Consider the following 20,454-nt stretch of genomic DNA (forward strand, 5'->3'; position numbering starts at 1 on the left):
CAGTCAGAGGGCCCCCCTTAGGAAAAGTTCTGGATCCGCCACTGAATATCATAATTGTTTTACTTTTTCATAATGCTATAAATTTACATTAGTGTTTATTTTTGTTGGAACAATCAATTTAAGAAAACAATATCTATATTCAACATCAGCTGTTTTATCTTATCAAATTTTCAAATCTCATTAAATATCTGCATTTCTGTATCTTCCTGTATATTTTCTTTACCTATTCCATGGAATTTATATTTGATGAATAAAAGGATTACATAATGTACAAATGATGACGAAAGTATAGAAACTTACATGAGGCTGTTTAGATTTTGTCTCATTTGAAAAAAATCCCGAAATCTTACCAGACAATATCAAAAGGGGATCAATATCACTTATCAGAAGAATTTAATTATTTTACCAAAAAGCCAATAGATTTCCTATAAAATACCGCCAAAAATAATACAGCTACCCAGTCTGATGATATGAATAGGAAAACATAACTCTATAATCAGATAACATCAGTACTGCATTTGTTATCCTCAATAATTTTTCTTTGATGATTTTTGAACAAAAAGAATAATTATCCACATGTTGCTTTGTAAAACTTATTGTTGATAATGCCAAGAGCAGGTCCAGAATTTTTCTGTAAAATGTTTTATACAATAAACCAAGGCAAGCCCTTATCCAGGTTTTCTCTGAGGATTTGCTGATTGCTTTTGTTCGTTTTGTTTGTTTTGTTTATTTTGTTTGTTTGTTTATTTTGTTTTTTGTTTATTTGTTTTTTTGAGGGGGGTCACGACAGTGTGTAATTACAAAGTAGAACATCAGTCTGAATACATATATACACACTGGCACAGAAATTAAAATCTTCCTGTGTCCCTTTTTTTCAAATCAAATGAAATATAAAAATCTATGAAAAAAGGGGGGATTGTAACTTCTACAGAAAATGTTCATCAACAAGAGTGCCATGACTTGGTTTGAACTTATGGTCTTTATTTTAAATTTTCTGTTCATGAACCAATCAGGGGAAAGATGATGAGGACTCCTTTATCAAACTTAAGAATTCCATAAGAAAGTAAAATATATAAAGGTAATACTATTTCTATCATCAATATGTGAAAATGTTTAAGAAATATTTTGTGTATGGGAATGTCATGGTGCCCATCAAAGGCAATTAATTGGATCAATAAACATTATTATTGTTAATTCTTACACAATTCCCACCATGTTGTTAGGATGCAGACATTTTTGTGTCTATTTCCCATCAGGCCTAGCGACAGTACTGGATACACATTGTCACCTGAGTATGTAACATATTTGGAATATATATGTCTATACAATTACATGTCTGTCTATGATTTATGTGACTATTTTATAACATTTATACCTCTTCAGTGTTTAATTACCTAATTTAGTAGCATCATAAGTTGAGAGTTATAAGATTTAATTGATGCTGATCATGAGATCGTCATATTTTGAAGATGCCTGTCTCAACATGAGCACAGGGAAAGACGCTTTCTGTGGCAGATAGGAGTTTACCCAACCAATTTCTAAACTATGTTTGAATATTCTCTAATGAAATTTTGAGCCCTCTCCTTGACGACACTTTAAAACAAAACCCTGCTATTTTTTCTATTGTTTATAAACATAAGTTATTTTGAAGGAAATCTTGAGGATACTTCATGAAAAAATATCCTTTTTCTTTTCTCAGATGCTCTTTTATATGACATGATGGCTATTGTGTAATGAATGCTATGTTACATACCCATCAGAGTTGAAAAGATCTAATGAGATGAAGGAGGGGGGAAGGGGATGGGGTGCTCTACTATATGACATAATTGTAGGAACAGCTATTGTGTAATGAATGCAATATTACACATCCATCAAAGTTGAGTCGGAATCTAATGAGATATGGGTGTGGGGTAGTTAAATTCCCAAACTTTCTTGAGCATTTATCATTTTAGATTTTTTAACAATGGACAAAGAGTGAGATTAATCATTGCGATGTCATGAAAGGCAGCATATAAACTATGTTATAAAACTTTAAAATACAAGTTTATATTTTTGCTTAATCGATCTTATCACATTTTAGCAATAAAAACATTGCAAAATTTTATGATATATCAGTTTATGAAGAAATAGACATCAAATTAAAAACACAAAATAGAAAGAAATAAAAGTATATTCTAAATGCAAAAGATAACAGCTATTTTTTTTTAAATCAAACATTTGTTCTTCTTCCTTCAGGGGTAGTTTCCAACCAAGGATAAAGGGGACCCCATTCCAATGCATTGATCATCCAAAAAGAAGGGGGGGTTCCAAAACCAGAACATCCCCCCTTTTGGATCCACCACTGTTCCTTGATAAGATAATATATTTGGACCTTGTTAACCCATTAGATATAAATTATATATTATATCATAGGAGTCTTATTAATATGATCTAATATACGTATCTCATTTGTTTTGAAAATTATAATTAGTTTTCTGTATAAGAATATCAAACTTGGTGAATACATTTGTATTTTACTTTTTTTTTACATGCATATTTAATTTGATAATTAGATTCCTAAATTATATAACAGATATCATGTTAAAGAGTACAGTTGTAACACATTATATAAATATACCTTAGAATAGATACAGTTTATGTCTGAGGCAATGTTTTGTACTTCAGATAATGTTCAATCATGTTTTCTAATTATATCAATTTACTGGTAAAGTCTAATTAGAACTTAAAAAATAGATAATTGTTCTTACCACAATTTGGATCTTGGTGACAGAATTCTGCCTGGGCCGTCACTTGGAATTGAGAATCCATGGTAAATCCAAAAACCAGAGAAATATCACATGTTATTATTATCCTGTGCAACTCATCATAACTGAGGGGGGTTAGTCAAAAAGATGAATCTTCATTGGGGCACCCAATGGGGGAATTTTGATATAAACATTAATTAGTTCCACAGTTTATCTGATTATGTAAAACATTCCAAGACTGATAAGGACCTGCTTTTATCATGATGTATGTTATTTTTATAAAAGTTAGGTTATTTATAATTTTGTTTACATTTCTAAACCCCATTAACCAAAGCCTATGGATAAAAAGTATTATCATTTTTCATTTTGTATTTATGAGGTTTTTGTGACCTTGTTTCTTGTAAGGAATGCTTGCCTTTAAGATCAAGGATTAAGTTATTTCTTTATTTATTATGGGCAATTTACATTTTTCATTAGGCCTACAACATAGTCTAAAAATAAAAAATCTTATTTGTTGTTATTACTGTTTACTTATGAGGTTGAATTGACCATGTCCCATTTTAGCCTTAAGATGAAAAACTCCTTTTTGTACAGTCCAATTTATCATTTTTGATACATGAGGATTCTGTAACCATGCTCTATTTTATTTATTTTGAAGTCAAATAATGATAGCCTTTAGATGAAGAAATTTCTTTTTAAGTTTTTTTATAATTCCAAATTTATCATTTTGTATACATCTTTTTTTGGGGACATTTGGTCAGAAACGAAAGCTTCCAGATGAGAAAATTTTTCTTCTTTAAATACAGTTGAAAATACAGAAATTAGGTAGTTACAGTACATGTGGCAACATCCCTAACTCAGAATCAAAAATACATCAACAGAAAAGGGGCTTTTATTGATATTCTTCATTTTGAAAACACAATTGAGATCAGAGACAATATAGAGACATAAAAAGATGTGGTGTGAGTGCCAATGAGACAACTCTCCATCCAAGTCACATCTTAAAAAAGTAAACCATTATAGGTCAAGGTAAGGCCTTGGCTCACATTGAACAACAAGCTATAAAGGGCCCAAAAATTACTAGTGTAAAACCATTCAAACGGGAAAACCAATGGTCTAATCTATATAAAAAAAATTGTAAGGGTTCCGCGGAACCCAGTGTCTCGCCTTCTTTTGCTGTAAATTGCTGGCACAACAAAATTGAGGGGAAAAGTCAATAAAAACATTCCGCTTGATACTATCTTTTGATTGTAAGAAGCTTCTGTCTAAGTTTGGTAAAAATCCAGGATAGTTTATGAATCTAATGAATGTTTTAAAAACTTTAACTGCAGACTGGATGTAATGTAATGACAGGTACAAAATATTAAGCAAATTTCCTCCTAGATACTAGCTTTTGATCATAAACAAGCTTCTGTCCAAGTTTGGTACAAATTAAAAATAGTATAAAAAAGTTATCAAAATTTTAAAAAATTTAATCACAGAGTAAATGTGTTGCTGGCAGAAATCTAAGTCCATACACCTTATCGCTATTTGTCCGCCATTGCTAGATATCACACAGGTTCCCGTAAAATGTTGACGTCATAAAACAAAATATCTGACGCCACAATGGAAACGTGATTGTTGTTGACCTCAAAAGTTCAAGAGGCTGGGTCAGCTGGGATAAGCGATAAGGTGTATTTAAAGTAGAATACAGAACTAGAGGCTCTAAAGAGCCTGTGTCGCTCACCTTGGTCTATGTGAATATTAAACAAAGGAAGCAGATTGAAAATTGACTACAAAGGTCAATAACTCCTACAGGGGTCAATTGACCATTTCGTTCATGTTGACTTATTTGTAGATCTTACTTTGCTGAACATTATTGCTGTTAACAGTTTACCTATATCTATAATAATATTCAATATAATAACCAAAAACAGCAAAATTTCCTTAAAATTACCAATTCAGGGGCCGCAACCCCAAAAACAGGTTGTCCAATTCATCTGAAAATTTCAGGGCAGATAGATCTTGACCTGATTAACAATTTTACTTCATGTCAGATTTTCTCTAAATTATTTGGTTTTTGAGTTATAAGCCAAAAACTGCATTTTACCCCTATGTTCTATTTTTAGCCGTGGCGGCCATCTTGGTTTGATGGCCAGGTCACGCCACACATTTTTTAAACAAGAAACCCCAAAGATGATTGTGGCCAAGTTTGGATCAATTTGGCACAGCAGTTTCAGAGAAGAAGATTTTAGTAAAAGATATATAAAATTTACGAAAAAATGGTTAAAAATTGACTTTAAAGGGCAATAACTCCTAAAGAGGTCAACTGACCATTTTGGTCATGTTGACTTATTTGTAAATCTGACCTTGCTGAACATTATTGCTGTTTACAGTTTACCTATATCTATAATAATATTCAATAAAATAACCAAAAACAGCAAAATTTCCTTCAAATTACCAATTCAGGGGCCGCAACCCCAAAACAGGTTGTCCAATTCATCTGAAAATTTCAGGGCAGATAGATCTTGACCTGATTAACAATTTTACTTCATGTCAGATTTTCTCTAAATTATTTGGTTTTTGAGTTATAAGCCAAAAACTGCATTTTACCCCTATGTTCTATTTTTAGCCGTGGCGGCCATCTTGGTTTGATGGCCAGGTCACGCCACACATTTTTTAAACAAGAAACCCCAAAGATGATTGTGGCCAAGTTTGGATCAATTTGGCACAGCAGTTTCAGAGAAGAAGATTTTAGTAAAAGATATATAAAATTTACGAAAAAATGGTTAAAAATTGACTTTAAAGGGCAATAACTCCTAAAGAGGTCAACTGACCATTTTGGTCATGTTGACTTATTAGTAAATCTGACCTTGCTGAACATTATTGCTGTTTACAGTTTACCTATATCTATAATAATATTCAATAAAATAACCAAAAACAGCAAAATTTCCTTCAAATTACCAATTCAGGGGCCGCAACCCCAAAACAGGTTGTCCAATTCATCTGAAAATTTCAGGGCAGATAGATCTTCACCTGATTAACAATTTTACCCAATGTCAGATTTGCTCTAAATGCTTTGGTTTTTGAGTTATAAGCCAAAAACTGCATTTTACCCCTATGTTCTATTTATAGCCATGGCGGTCATCTTGGTTAGTTGGCGGGGTCACCGGACACAATTTTTAAACTAGATATCCCAATGATGATTGTGGCCAAGTTTCAAATAATTTGGCCCAGCAGTTTCAGAAGAGAAGATTTTTCTAAAAGATTACTAAGATTTACGAAAAATGGTTAAAAATTGACTATAAAGGGCAATAACTCCTAAAGAGGTCAACTGATCATTTTGGTCATGTTGACTTATTTGTAGATCTTACTTTGCTGAACATTATTGCCTTTACAGTTTATCTCTATCTGAAATAATATTCAAGATAATAACCAAAAACAACAAAATTTCCTTAAAATAACCAATTCAGGGGCAGCAACCTAACAACAGAATGTCAGATTCATCTGAAAATTTCGGGGCAGATAGATCTTCACCTGATTAACAATATTACCCCATGTCAGATTTGCCCTAAATGCTTTGGTTTTTGAGTTATAAGCCAAAAACTGCATTTTACCCCTATGTTCTATTTATAGCCATGGAAGCCATCTTGGTTAGTTGGCGGGGTCACCGGACACAAATTTTAAACTAGATACCCCAATGATGATTGTGGCCAAGTTTGGTTAAATTTGGCCCAGTAGTTTCAGAGGAGAAGATTTTTGTAAAAGTTAACGCAGGACGACGACGACGGACGACGACGACGGACGACGACGACGGACGCCGGACGCAAAGTGATGAGAAAAGCTCACTTGGCCCTTCGGGCCAGGTGAGCTAAAAATGGATTTATTGTTTTACAAAATTTACTTCTGGATACTATCTTATGATCATAAAAAAGCTCTGGAGTGAATGTAATGTTTTCCCGCATAAACTAAGTCCATTTATAAGTAAAATATGGAAAAATGGAATTTTATTTTTCAAAATTTACTTCTGGATACTATCTTATGATCATAAACAAGCTTCTGTCCAAGTTTCGTAGAAATCCAGTATGGTTTAAGAAAGTTATTAAAATTTCAAAAACTTTAACCACAGAGTGAATATTTGTGGACGCCGATGACGCCGCCGACGAAATGTAGGATCGCTTAGTCTCGCTTTTTCTACTAAAGTCTAAGGCTCTACAAAAATGAGAAACAAGAAACACGTATAAATTACATAAACAAACGACAACTACTGTACATCAGATTCCTGACTTAGGACATACATGTTTCTGTTAAGATTGAGGCTTGATGATATGTATCAGCATACATTGAAATTGAAATTGTATTTTAGATTGGAGGTGACTAAGCTAATGTGCATTTGTTTATCTTAACAGAAGTCAGAATATGCTTTAAAAAATTATGTTTTACTTTCAGATCTTAATTCATATCTGATTTAGTTGATTCATGTATCAAGCTATCTACTTGAGGTATTAATAATTGGGAAACAGGAAAAAAACTGATTTAATGTTCAATAGATATGTTGTTGAATTTTCTGCATTTTTTTTTAAATTACAGCATTACTTCGAATACAAATTGGTTGCAACATTTTTTTGGAAAGCTTTCTTACCAGTATTCTCAACAATACGATGCAAGTATTGTTTTCTGTCCAGTACTGGCAAAATGAGTAACAAAAATATTGAGTTCATTGAACATATTTGAAAATTCAAAGCATGGCAAACAGGAAGTTGATGTCAACCACATCTATAAAGCTGCAGTGAGGCTTACCTATAAGTTACCTCTTCTATAAACCTATCAAGTTCAGGATTATGCCTTCATTGATACCTTACATTCACAACATGAGGTTCACCAATTGGATACCTCTACAATATACCTATCAAGTTCAGGATTATGACCTCATTGATACCTTACATTCACAACATGAGGTTTACCTATTAGATACCTCTACAATATACCTATAAAGTTCAGGATTATGACCTCATTGATACCTTACATTCACAACAAGGGATTTACCTATTAGATACCTCTACAATATACCTATATAGTTCAGGATTATGACCTCATTGATACCTTACATTCACAACATGAGGTTTACCTATTAGATACCTCTACAATATACCTATATAGTTCAGGATTATGACCTCATTGATACCTTACATTCACAACATGAGGTTTACCTATTAGATACCTCTACAATATACCTATAAAGTTCAGGATTATGACCTCATTGATACCTTACATTCACAACATGAGGTTCACCAATTGGATACCTCTACAATATACCTATCAAGTTCAGGATTATGACCTCATTGATACCTTACATTCACAACATGAGACTTACCTTTTAGATACCTCTACAATATACCTATATAGTTCAGGATTATGACCTCATTGATACCTTACATTCACAACATGAGGTTTACCTATTAGATACCTCTACAATATACCTATATAGTTCAGGATTATGACCTCATTGATACCTTACATTCACAACATGAGGTTTACCTATTAGATACCTCTACAATATACCTATAAAGTTCAGGATTATGACCTCATTGATACCTTACATTCACAACAAGGGATTTACCTATTAGATACCTCTACAATATACCTATATAGTTCAGGATTATGACCTCATTGATACCTTACATTCACAACATGAGGTTTACCTATTAGATACCTCTACAATATACCTATATAGTTCAGGATTATGACCTCATTGATACCTTACATTCACAACATGAGGTTTACCTATTAGATACCTCTACAATATACCTATAAAGTTCAGGATTATGACCTCATTGATACCTTACATTCACAACAAGGGATTTACCTATTAGATACCTCTACAATATACCTATATAGTTCAGGATTATGACCTCATTGATACCTTACATTCACAACATGAGGTTTACCTATTAGATACCTCTACAATATACCTATAAAGTTCAGGATTATGACCTCATCAATACCTTACATTCACATGAGATTGACCTATTAGATACCTCTTCAATAAATCTATGAAGTTCAGGATTATGAACTCATTGCTACCATACATTCACAACCTGAGGTTTACCTATTTCAAAACCTTTTCAAAATACCTAAAAGGTTCTGGACTAGAGTCATGGATACCTTACATTCACAAAATGATGTTTACCTATTAGATACCTCTTTAATATACCTATAAAGGATTATGACTTCATCAATGCAATGGGAGGTGTACCTGTTGGATACCTCTTCAATATACCTATAAGATTCAGGATTATGACCTCATCGATACCTTACATTCACAACATGAGGTTTACCTATTGATACCTCTTAAAAATACCTATAGTATAAAGTTCAGGATTAGGATCTCATTAATGCAATGGGAGGTGTACCTATTGGATACCTCTTCAATATACCTATAAAGTTCAGGATTATGACCTCATCAATACATTACATTCACAACATGAGGTTTAACTTAAAGATACCTCTTCAATAAACCTATAAAGTTTAGGATAATGACCTCATCGATACCTTACATTCACAACAGGGGAGTTTGTTTGTCACCTCAACAGATAACTGGATTATGTCATGATGTTACATCATACACAGCTGTTTACTGGAATTCTACACAAGATAGATACCTGGCAGATATACAATTCTCTTATAGATGCACTGTTTACATTACAGTGAAAGTGCAAAGATTTTTATTCAAAATATTTTAGTTTATAAATAATTTTGAGATAAAAGTTGTAAAGCGATATGTATTATCATTTTTAAAAGATAATATCTGTTAAGAGGTGGCACAATTGGTTTAAAAAAAAATGGAATACCTATTTTAATTTTTCCAAATTTGTAAACCGATGAGACATAATAGAATAGCAGGTTTTATCGCTGAGGAAAACATTTCCCAAGAATCACTACCTTTTCATTTTGGTATTTTGTTTTCTGCTACCTAAGCACTTTACTAAAAGATAAATGTTAACGGTTTAGTTCTCTATATTGTTATTACTATTTTATTTGTTTTCTGTACAGTCAAATTATTCATTGGTTCTCCAAGAAGTTTACATTTCCTATTGAAAGAACTTCTTAGAGAACAATTTATTTGTAATAATAATTCAATGGGACAGTACCTTTTTAGATTCTGCTTGAGTGAAAAATATCATAATTTTAGATCATTTTTAAGAGATACATAATCCCACAAAATTATTTGTTTTCAAATAAAAAAAAATCCCCAAATCTAAAAGTTTGTTTTGTAGAATACCATGTTAAGCATTGTCTGATAGTTTTGATAATTAGACCAACACCATGAACACAGTGAATCTATTGATCAAGTATTAACAACTGTTGTAATTAATTATTCGATCAGCGCTGGATGATAAATGATGAGTCTCTGATAGACATAACAAATAAAAACTTATTTCAAATTATCTTAGCCATGTGTAAAATGAAACTAGAATTGTTGATAGACGTCCAAGATTCTGAATAAAAGGTTTTTAATCATCTAAACCATTATACTCATACATCAAAGATTGAAAGTATTCTGTAAGTGATTCTATATACTGAACAGACATGTTTACTGTAATGACTGCTAAAATCTTAACTCTTTTTGCAATTTATGGTCAAGATGACCTAAGGGAGATAACTCAACACAACACATTGTTTTATCTCGTGCAAATTTACTTCATTTGTTAAAAATTGAGAATGATTGATTGATTGTTGGTTGCTTTACGCCTATGGAATGGAATTGGGGAATGTGTCAAAGAAACAACAATCAGACCATAGAGCAGAAAACAGCGGAAGGCCAACAATGGGTCTTCATCACAGCGAGAAAATCCTGCACCTGGACGTGGGCTTCAGATGGCTCCTAAACAAAAGTGTATACTTATTCAAAGATAATGAGCGTCATATCAAAATCCAATATATAAATGAACTAAAATTCAAATCCCACAAGACTAACAACCTGACTTGGGACAGGTGCAAAAAAAAAATAGGTTAATCTACATACAGGTAACTGTGAAGCTGTAACTTTTCTTATTGAAATACGAGTCTGAAATGATGAACTTCCGACAGGAGAGAATCATTAATCAACTGTTTTACAATTACTTTTGTAATGTAAAAAACTTGGCAAAATAAAGTGATAAAGTGATTATTGCTACCACTAAGATAAATGTGATATTAAATGTACTGTGAACAGAAACTGATTCTATAACAAAACCCCCATCAGTTATGGTAATTATCACTCAAGAATTTTCAAAATTTTAAATGCAAGGCTGCTAATATTTTTAAGTTATAAAATATTCTGTTAGAAGCTAGTTTATTAGACAGAGCGTTTCCCTGTGATGTGACTATCAAAATATCTTGTAAATATCCTATATCAAAATATCTTGTAAATATCCTACCCTGAGTAAGTCTGGTAGGCTCACAGACAAGATGCTGATCTATGAAGCAGAGCTTAGCCAATGGAGTCAATGTCACCACTCCATGTATATTGTCTATATAACAATGGTCATCCTCAACACCTGTCCCCTGTATAATAAGGTCTGGTAGTACCTCAGCATCAACGGTCCCTATATCTGTTCTACCTGGAAGAAAAATCAAATTGGGAATGAAATTTTTAGACCCTGTTGCCTGCTGGCATTTACCCTAAGTCTGAAAGGAACAGTAATCCTGATTCGTCCTGGACTTTTTAGTAGGAAATATCTGTGAATCTTATTGTACTCTTTAGTGCTCCTAAGCCTTTTGTTGGAATGAAAGTAAATCACTAATTGGGTTATAAGAATGTTTTTTATTACCCTGCACTTAGACACTTGCTTAATACTATCAACTTTTCACTTGGGAAATGGTTCATTAATCAAAAAAAATATTTTTGAAAGTTCTGTATGGAGTAATCAAATCTTGTCAAATTATTTTTCATTAAAGAGTAATTGCATAAATATTGATGAACTTTATACTTTTGTAAAATATAAATAGTACTCCTGAGCTCATCATCATGTAATATAAAAATCTACTTGGGGAAAATATTTATCAATAGCCCTCTAATTATCAATTTTCCCTCTTTTACTATTAAACCGAGATAGCCCCTGTTGTTAATTTAACCTGTCTTATGATTGGATGAGTTTTCTTACAATTATGTAGTGGTATAATTATTGACCGCTATGTTTGAAGGATATGTTTCTTACCATTATGTAGTGGTATAATTATTGACCGCTATGTTTGAAAGATGTTTCTTACCATTATGTAGTGGTATAATTATTGACCGCTATGTTTGAAGGATATGTTTCTTACCATTATGTAGTGGTATAATTATTGACCGCTATGTTTGAAGGATATGTTTCTTACCATTATGTAGTGGTATAATTATTGACCGCTATGTTTGAAGGATATGTTTCTTACCATTATGTAGTGGTATAATTATTGACCGCTATGTTTGAAGGATGTTTCTTACCATTATGTAGTGGTATAATTATTGACCGCTATGTTTGAAAGATGTTTCTTACCATTATGTAGTGGTATAATTATTGACCGCTATGTTTGAAGGATATGTTTCTTACCATTATGTAGGGGTATAATTATTGACCGCTATGTTTGAAGGATATGTTTCTTACCATTATGTAGTGGTATAATTATTGACCGCTATGTTTGAAGGATATGTTTCTTACCATTATGTAGTGGTATAATTATTGACCGCTATGTTTGAAAGATGTTTCTTACCATTATGTAGTGGTATAATTATTGACCGCTATGTTTGAAAGATGTTTCTTACCATTATGTAGTGGTATAATTATTGACCGCTATGTTTGAAGGATATGTTTCTTACCATTATGTAGTGGTATAATTATTGACCGCTATGTTTGAAAGATGTTTCTTACCATTATGTAGTGGTATTATTATTGACCGCTATGTTTGAAGGATATGTTTCTTACCATTATGTAGTGGTATAATTATTGACCGCTATGTTTGAAAGATGTTTCTTACCATTATGTAGTGGTATAATTATTGACCGCTATGTTTGAAAGATGTTTCTTACCATTATGTAGTGGTATAATTATTGACCGCTATGTTTGAAAGATGTTTCTTACCATTATGTAGTGGTATAATTATTGACCGCTATGTTTGAAGGATATGTTTCTTACCATTATGTAGTGGTATAATTATTGACCGCTATGTTTGAAGGATATGTTTCTTACCATTATGTAGTGGTATAATTATTGACCGCTATGTTTGAAAGATGTTTCTTACCATTATGTAGTGGTATAATTATTGACCGCTATGTTTGAAGGATATGTTTCTTACCATTATGTAGTGGTATAATTATTGACCGCTATGTTTGAAGGATATGTTTCTTACCATTATGTAGTGGTATAATTATTGACCGCTATGTTTGAAGGATATGTTTCTTACCATTATGTAGTGGTATAATTATTGACCGCTATGTTTGAAGGATATGTTTCTTACCATTATGTAGTGGTATAATTATTGACCGCTATGTTTGAAGGATATGTTTCTTACCATTATGTAGTGGTATAATTATTGACCGCTATGTTTGAAAGATGTTTCTTACCATTATGTAGTGGTATAATTATTGACCGCTATGTTTGAAAGATGTTTCTTACCATTATGTAGTGGTATAATTATTGACCGCTATGTTTGAAGGATATGTTTCTTACCATTATGTAGTGGTATAATTATTGACCGCTATGTTTGAAGGATATGTTTCTTACCATTATGTAGTGGTATAATTATTGACCGCTATGTTTGAAGGATATGTTTCTTACCATTATGTAGTGGTATAATTATTGACCGCTATGTTTGAAAGATGTTTCTTACCATTATGTAGTGGTATAATTATTGACCGCTATGTTTGAAAGATGTTTCTTACCATTATGTAGTGGTATAATTATTGACCGCTATGTTTGAAGGATATGTTTCTTACCATTATGTAGTGGTATAATTATTGACCGCTATGTTTGAAAGATGTTTCTTACCATTATGTAGTGGTATAATTATTGACCGCTATGTTTGAAGGATATGTTTCTTACCATTATGTAGTGGTATAATTATTGACCGCTATGTTTGAAGGATATGTTTCTTACCATTATGTAGTGGTATAATTATTGACCGCTATGTTTGAAGGATATGTTTCTTACCATTATGTAGTGGTATAATTATTGACCGCTATGTTTGAAGGATATGTTTCTTACCATTATGTAGTGGTATAATTATTGACCGCTATGTTTGAAAGATGTTTCTTACCATTATGTAGTGGTATAATTATTGACCGCTATGTTTGAAGGATATGTTTCTTACCATTATGTAGTGGTATAATTATTGACCGCTATGTTTGAAGGATATGTTTCTTACCATTATGTAGTGGTATTATTATTGACCGCTATGTTTGAAGGATATGTTTCTTACCATTATGTAGTGGTATAATTATTGACCGCTATGTTTGAAAGATGTTTCTTACCATTATGTAGTGGTATAATTATTGACCGCTATGTTTGAAAGATGTTTCTTACCATTATGTAGTGGTATAATTATTGACCGCTATGTTTGAAAGATGTTTCTTACCATTATGTAGTGGTATAATTATTGACCGCTATGTTTGAAGGATATGTTTCTTACCATTATGTAGTGGTATAATTATTGACCGCTATGTTTGAAGGATATGTTTCTTACCATTATGTAGTGGTATAATTATTGACCGCTATGTTTGAAAGATGTTTCTTACCATTATGTAGTGGTATAATTATTGACCGCTATGTTTGAAGGATATGTTTCTTACCATTATGTAGTGGTATAATTATTGACCGCTATGTTTGAAGGATATGTTTCTTACCATTATGTAGTGGTATAATTATTGACCGCTATGTTTGAAGGATATGTTTCTTACCATTATGTAGTGGTATAATTATTGACCGCTATGTTTGAAGGATATGTTTCTTACCATTATGTAGTGGTATAATTATTGACCGCTATGTTTGAAGGATATGTTTCTTACCATTATGTAGTGGTATAATTATTGACCGCTATGTTTGAAAGATGTTTCTTACCATTATGTAGTGGTATAATTATTGACCGCTATGTTTGAAAGATGTTTCTTACCATTATGTAGTGGTATAATTATTGACCGCTATGTTTGAAGGATATGTTTCTTACCATTATGTAGTGGTATAATTATTGACCGCTATGTTTGAAGGATATGTTTCTTACCATTATGTAGTGGTATAATTATTGACCGCTATGTTTGAAGGATATGTTTCTTACCATTATGTAGTGGTATAATTATTGACCGCTATGTTTGAAAGATGTTTCTTACCATTATGTAGTGGTATAATTATTGACCGCTATGTTTGAAAGATGTTTCTTACCATTATGTAGTGGTATAATTATTGACCGCTATGTTTGAAGGATATGTTTCTTACCATTATGTAGTGGTATAATTATTGACCGCTATGTTTGAAAGATGTTTCTTACCATTATGTAGTGGTATAATTATTGACCGCTATGTTTGAAGGATATGTTTCTTACCATTATGTAGTGGTATAATTATTGACCGCTATGTTTGAAGGATATGTTTCTTACCATTATGTAGTGGTATAATTATTGACCGCTATGTTTGAAGGATATGTTTCTTACCATTATGTAGTGGTATAATTATTGACCGCTATGTTTGAAGGATATGTTTCTTACCATTATGTAGTGGTATAATTATTGACCGCTATGTTTGAAAGATGTTTCTTACCATTATGTAGTGGTATAATTATTGACCGCTATGTTTGAAAGATGTTTCTTACCATTATGTAGTGGTATAATTATTGACCGCTATGTTTGAAAGATGTTTCTTACCATTATGTAGTGGTATAATTATTGACCGCTATGTTTGAAGGATATGTTTCTTACCATTATGTAGTGGTATAATTAGTGACCGCTATGTTTGAAGGATATGTTTCTTACCATTATGTAGTGGTATAATTATTGACCGCTATGTTTGAAAGATGTTTCTTACCATTATGTAGTGGTATAATTATTGACCGCTTTGTTTGAAAGATGTTTCTTACCATTATGTAGTGGTATAATTATTGACCGCTATGTTTGAAAGATGTTTCTTACCATTATGTAGTGGTATAATTATTGACCGCTATGTTTGAAGGATATGTTTCTTACCATTATGTAGGGGTATAATTATTGACCGCTATGTTTGAAGGATATGTTTCTTACCATTATGTAGTGGTATAATTATTGACCGCTATGTTTGAAGGATATGTTTCTTACCATTATGTAGTGGTATAATTATTGACCGCTATGTTTGAAAGATGTTTCTTACCATTATGTAGTGGTATAATTATTGACCGCTATGTTTGAAAGATGTTTCTTACCATTATGTAGTGGTATAATTATTGACCGCTATGTTTGAAAGATGTTTCTTACCATTATGTAGTGGTATAATAATTGACCACTATGTTTGAAGGATATGTTTCTTACCATTATGTAGTGGTATAATTATTGACCGCTATGTTTGAAGGATATGTTTCTTACCATTATGTAGTGGTATAATTATTGACCGCTATGTTTGAAGGATATGTTTCTTACCATTATGTAGTGGTATAATTATTGACCGCTATGTTTGAAAGATGTTTCTTACCATTATGTAGTGGTATAATTATTGACCGCTATGTTTGAAGGATATGTTTCTTACCATTATGTAGTGGTATAATTATTGACCGCTATGTTTGAAGGATATGTTTCTTACCATTATGTAGTGGTATAATTATTGACCGCTATGTTTGAAAGATGTTTCTTACCATTATGTAGTGGTATAATTATTGACCGCTATGTTTGAAGGATATGTTTCTTACCATTATGTAGTGGTATAATTATTGACCGCTATGTTTGAAAGATGTTTCTTACCATTATGTAGTGGTATAATTATTGACCGCTATGTTTGAAAGATGTTTCTTACCATTATGTAGTGGTATAATAGTGACCGCTGTTGACAGTCGACCACTCCCCAAACTGACCAAGTGAGGTTTATCAGCATGTACTTTAACTGTGCTGTCAGGGTCACTAAGTCTTACATCTTCCTGTCTACACTGAAACATAAACATAGAACCATCAGTAAAGTTTTAACTTTGACCTCCACTGATCTTAAAAAGTTATACCTCTCATTAAGACATGACTATCAATTACATGCCCATTGAGGTGGTAATTTCTGATAGATTCAAACAAAAACAAACAAAAGTAAAAACAAACAAATACACAGAGACACGTATAAGAGACACATATTTTATATCTACATTGCATGGAGGACTTTATGATAAAAGACAACTCTTGTCATGGCACAGTTATAGTTATTGTGTCAAGATGATCTATCAATTTATAACAATGTGGTATTAAACATTTTAATGACTATAGTTTTTATGTTGTTTGAAAACTAATCATTAATACTCTATGGCAACTCCCAAGATGAGGATCAGCAATAAAATAACTGCTCCTTTTATATATCATTAATTCCCTGTATAACTTGGGCATATCTCTGATGTACAGACCTCCATACCCAATTTCCCCGTTGTAATTTGCTCAGATGAAAGATTGATGTATCAGTATTATTGTTTTATCTATGAATAAATTGGTATTTTCTATTTTCATTAATAAGATAATTAAATCAATAATTGATAGCCAGACTGGTAAAACTGTTATCTAGGTTTTTCTAAGGGTTCCTGAAAATGTATGATAAGTAGGGTACGATGTGTGCCAACTGTTAAGTACATCAATAAATATATGATTAATGTTATAATTAACATGGAAACCCTTTTTACAGCTGGTTTCAGTTTTTATGAAGCAATAAATCATTTCTTTTTTATAAGATAAACTGTTTATGAATTATGTAAACTTTGTCTATACAATAAACATCCTATGAGAGTTTCTCTATAATGTTATATAAACACAGGAAAGTCCAAGAGCAATAACTCTTGTGTTTTTATACCTTACATTCTAAAATTATGTTTATATTACAAATTGATTATATACATACATGACATACTTAGTTATTTAAAATCTGTTTAATTTACTTCATAAGATGTGACTGTAAGCATACCAAGAGATGTTAGATAATCAATTATAAACAAGAGGCTCTCAAGAGCCTGAATCGCTCACCTTAATTCTTTTGGTTAAATCTCTCATCAATGATTATTTTGGCTTTTCAATTTATATAAATGTTTTTTGGATCGTCCTATTTTCTTCAAAAGCCAAAAAAAAAATCATTTTCTCCTATGTTCTATTTTAGCCATAGTAGCTATGTTTCTTGACATACAAGGAAATAAAATATAAAATTTATACTAGATACTCTGAAACTCATTTAGTCTAAGTTTGGCTGTAATTGATACAGCAGTTTCAAAGGAGAAGATTTTTTAAAGTAAGTCAACATGATGAACAAATTGTGAAAAAAGTCTTTAAAGGGCAATAACTCCTTAAGGGGACAATTGACAATTTTGGTCAAATTGACTTAATTGAAGATCTTACTTTGCTGAACATTATTGCTGTTTACAGTTTATTTCTATCTATAATTATATTCAAGATAATAAACAAAAACAGCAAAATTTCCTTAAAATTATCAATTCAGGGGCAGCAACCCAACAACAGGTTGTCTGATTCATCTGAAAATTTCAGGGCAGATAGATCTTGACCTGATAAACAATAATACCCACGTCAGATTTGCTCTAAATGCTTCGGTTTTTGAGTTATAAGCCAAAAACTGCATTTGACCCCTATGTTCTATTTTTAGCAATGGCGACCATGTTTGTCGATAGATCAAAACTTCGGATACAATTTATAAATTAGATACCCTAAGGAACATTCAGTTAAAGTTTGAAAGTATTTGACCCAGTAGTTTCAGAGGAGAAGATTCTTGAAATAGTTTACGACGACAGACGACGACAGACAACGGACGACAGACGACAGACAACAGACGACAGACGACGGACGACGACGGACGCCAAGTGATGGCATAAGCTTACTTGTCCCTTCGGGACAGGTGAGCTAAAAAGAAGATGTGGTATGATTGCCAATGAGACAACTCTCCACAAGAGACCAAATGACAAAGAAATTAACAACTAAAGGTCACTGTACGGCCTTCAACAATGAGCGAACCCATTAGGCTTAGTCAGCTAAAAAGGCCGAAGAATGAAAAATTTAAAACAATTCAAACGAGAAAACTCTTATGTACAAAAAAAGAATGAAAAACAAATATGTAACACATCAACAAACGACAACCACTGAATTACAGGCTCCTGACTTGGGACAGGCACATACATACAGAATGTAACAGGGTTAAACCTGTTAGCAGGATCTCAACCCTCCCCTAACCTTGAACATCTATGATAACTGAGAGGATTCAGTAATTGTAACTAAACAGACTACCCCCCCCCCCCCCCCCTCTTCCTTCTATTGCATAATCCACTCATCAGAATATGCACACTGTATCAATCAGTAAACCAATTAAGGTGGTACCCAACACCTTGACTTATATTAATTAGGCTCGTTTAATTTTCATAATATTTTGAAAAAATGTTCACTTTGACCCTTTGAAAAAAATATGAAAATTTCAAAAAATTTGAACCAACCACTTTATCAGAAAAATTTTGTTGGTTATATAGCAATTTGACAAACACTAATTCTGATCATTGAGAAGCTTATTATTTCCTCAACAAAACTTTGTGATTAAAACGTTCAGTTATCTCCCTGTAGTGTTAGGTATCACCTAAACAAATTTATTTAGACATTGTATGAGAGAGGGGATTCAATAATTATCATTAAACAGAGTAAATTCGTCCTTCTAATTTGGTATATACTTTTCTGAAAAGTTAATCTGTGTACTAAGTTTCAAGTTGCAGTACAACAACTTTATGATCTACTACATAGACTACAAGGGGCTGATCCAGGATATTTTTAGGTTGGGGAGGGGGATATTCTTTATTAAGCTGAGGACAACCCATGCTTTGCAAATTTTGATCCACCTCTGACTAAGTTATGAAGTACTGTTTGACAGCTAGACAGGGCAATCCCTATATGTTCACACAAAACTTTGTTTCTGGGGTATAATAAGCCTGAACTATGTTCCCATCATATCAACCAATATTTGATATCTGTCCCCTTACTCACATTAGGAAATCCATTATAATATCTTGGTAGGTTGCCTAGACTCATCATAGTTGATGTCTTAGGTCCATGAATATCCTCACTAGATATCTTAATCCCATTTCATGTTCTCACAAAGCATCTTAAGGTACATGTTACAACTTCATCTGGTATCTGAGGTCCATATTACAATGTCACTTTTTTTGGGGTTAAAACACTCACTGAAAATATAAACATACATGTTAACAGTCCAAGTTATCAAATCTTCATCACAGTGTCCTTCAATATTAGTATTAATATATTCAAATTACATAACTGTTAAACTATAGCTTAAACATCCCAATGCAAGAGTAAAAATACTTTTAAGATAGAATCTATAATATATCACAATGCATAAAACCTATTAGCCGTACCACATATCGTAGACTTGACTACACTCAACTACCTCTGAATATACAATGTACGTGTAAAAACTGGTTAGTATCCTTATAGTGGTATGTCAATAACTGTCATAATCTGCATATTTCACTTTCAATAAGAATTTCAAGGCTCCAATATAATTAAAAGGTATCCG

At 32.2% G+C, this 20,454-nt stretch overlaps 1 protein-coding gene across 1 annotated transcript in view; it reads right to left on the reverse strand.

Moving 5' to 3' along the window:
• Positions 1 to 19,975, reverse strand: part of LOC134720582 (putative uncharacterized protein DDB_G0277255) — a 118,887-nt gene extending 98,912 nt beyond the window's left edge. Inside the window, exons 1-3 of the mRNA XM_063582916.1 lie at positions 19,905 to 19,975; positions 16,708 to 16,837; positions 11,144 to 11,326 (exon numbers count right to left, since the gene is read on the reverse strand). Coding sequence (XP_063438986.1) covers positions 11,144 to 11,326; positions 16,708 to 16,837; positions 19,905 to 19,952 — 361 coding nt within the window. The 5' untranslated portion in view covers positions 19,953 to 19,975. The remainder of the gene's footprint in view (positions 1 to 11,143; positions 11,327 to 16,707; positions 16,838 to 19,904) is intronic.
• Between the last annotated feature and the right edge of the window lie 479 nt (positions 19,976 to 20,454).

The sequence above is a fragment of the Mytilus trossulus genome, chromosome 6, assembly GCF_036588685.1.
Source record: "Mytilus trossulus isolate FHL-02 chromosome 6, PNRI_Mtr1.1.1.hap1, whole genome shotgun sequence".
Classification (NCBI taxonomy): domain Eukaryota; kingdom Metazoa; phylum Mollusca; class Bivalvia; order Mytilida; family Mytilidae; genus Mytilus; species Mytilus trossulus.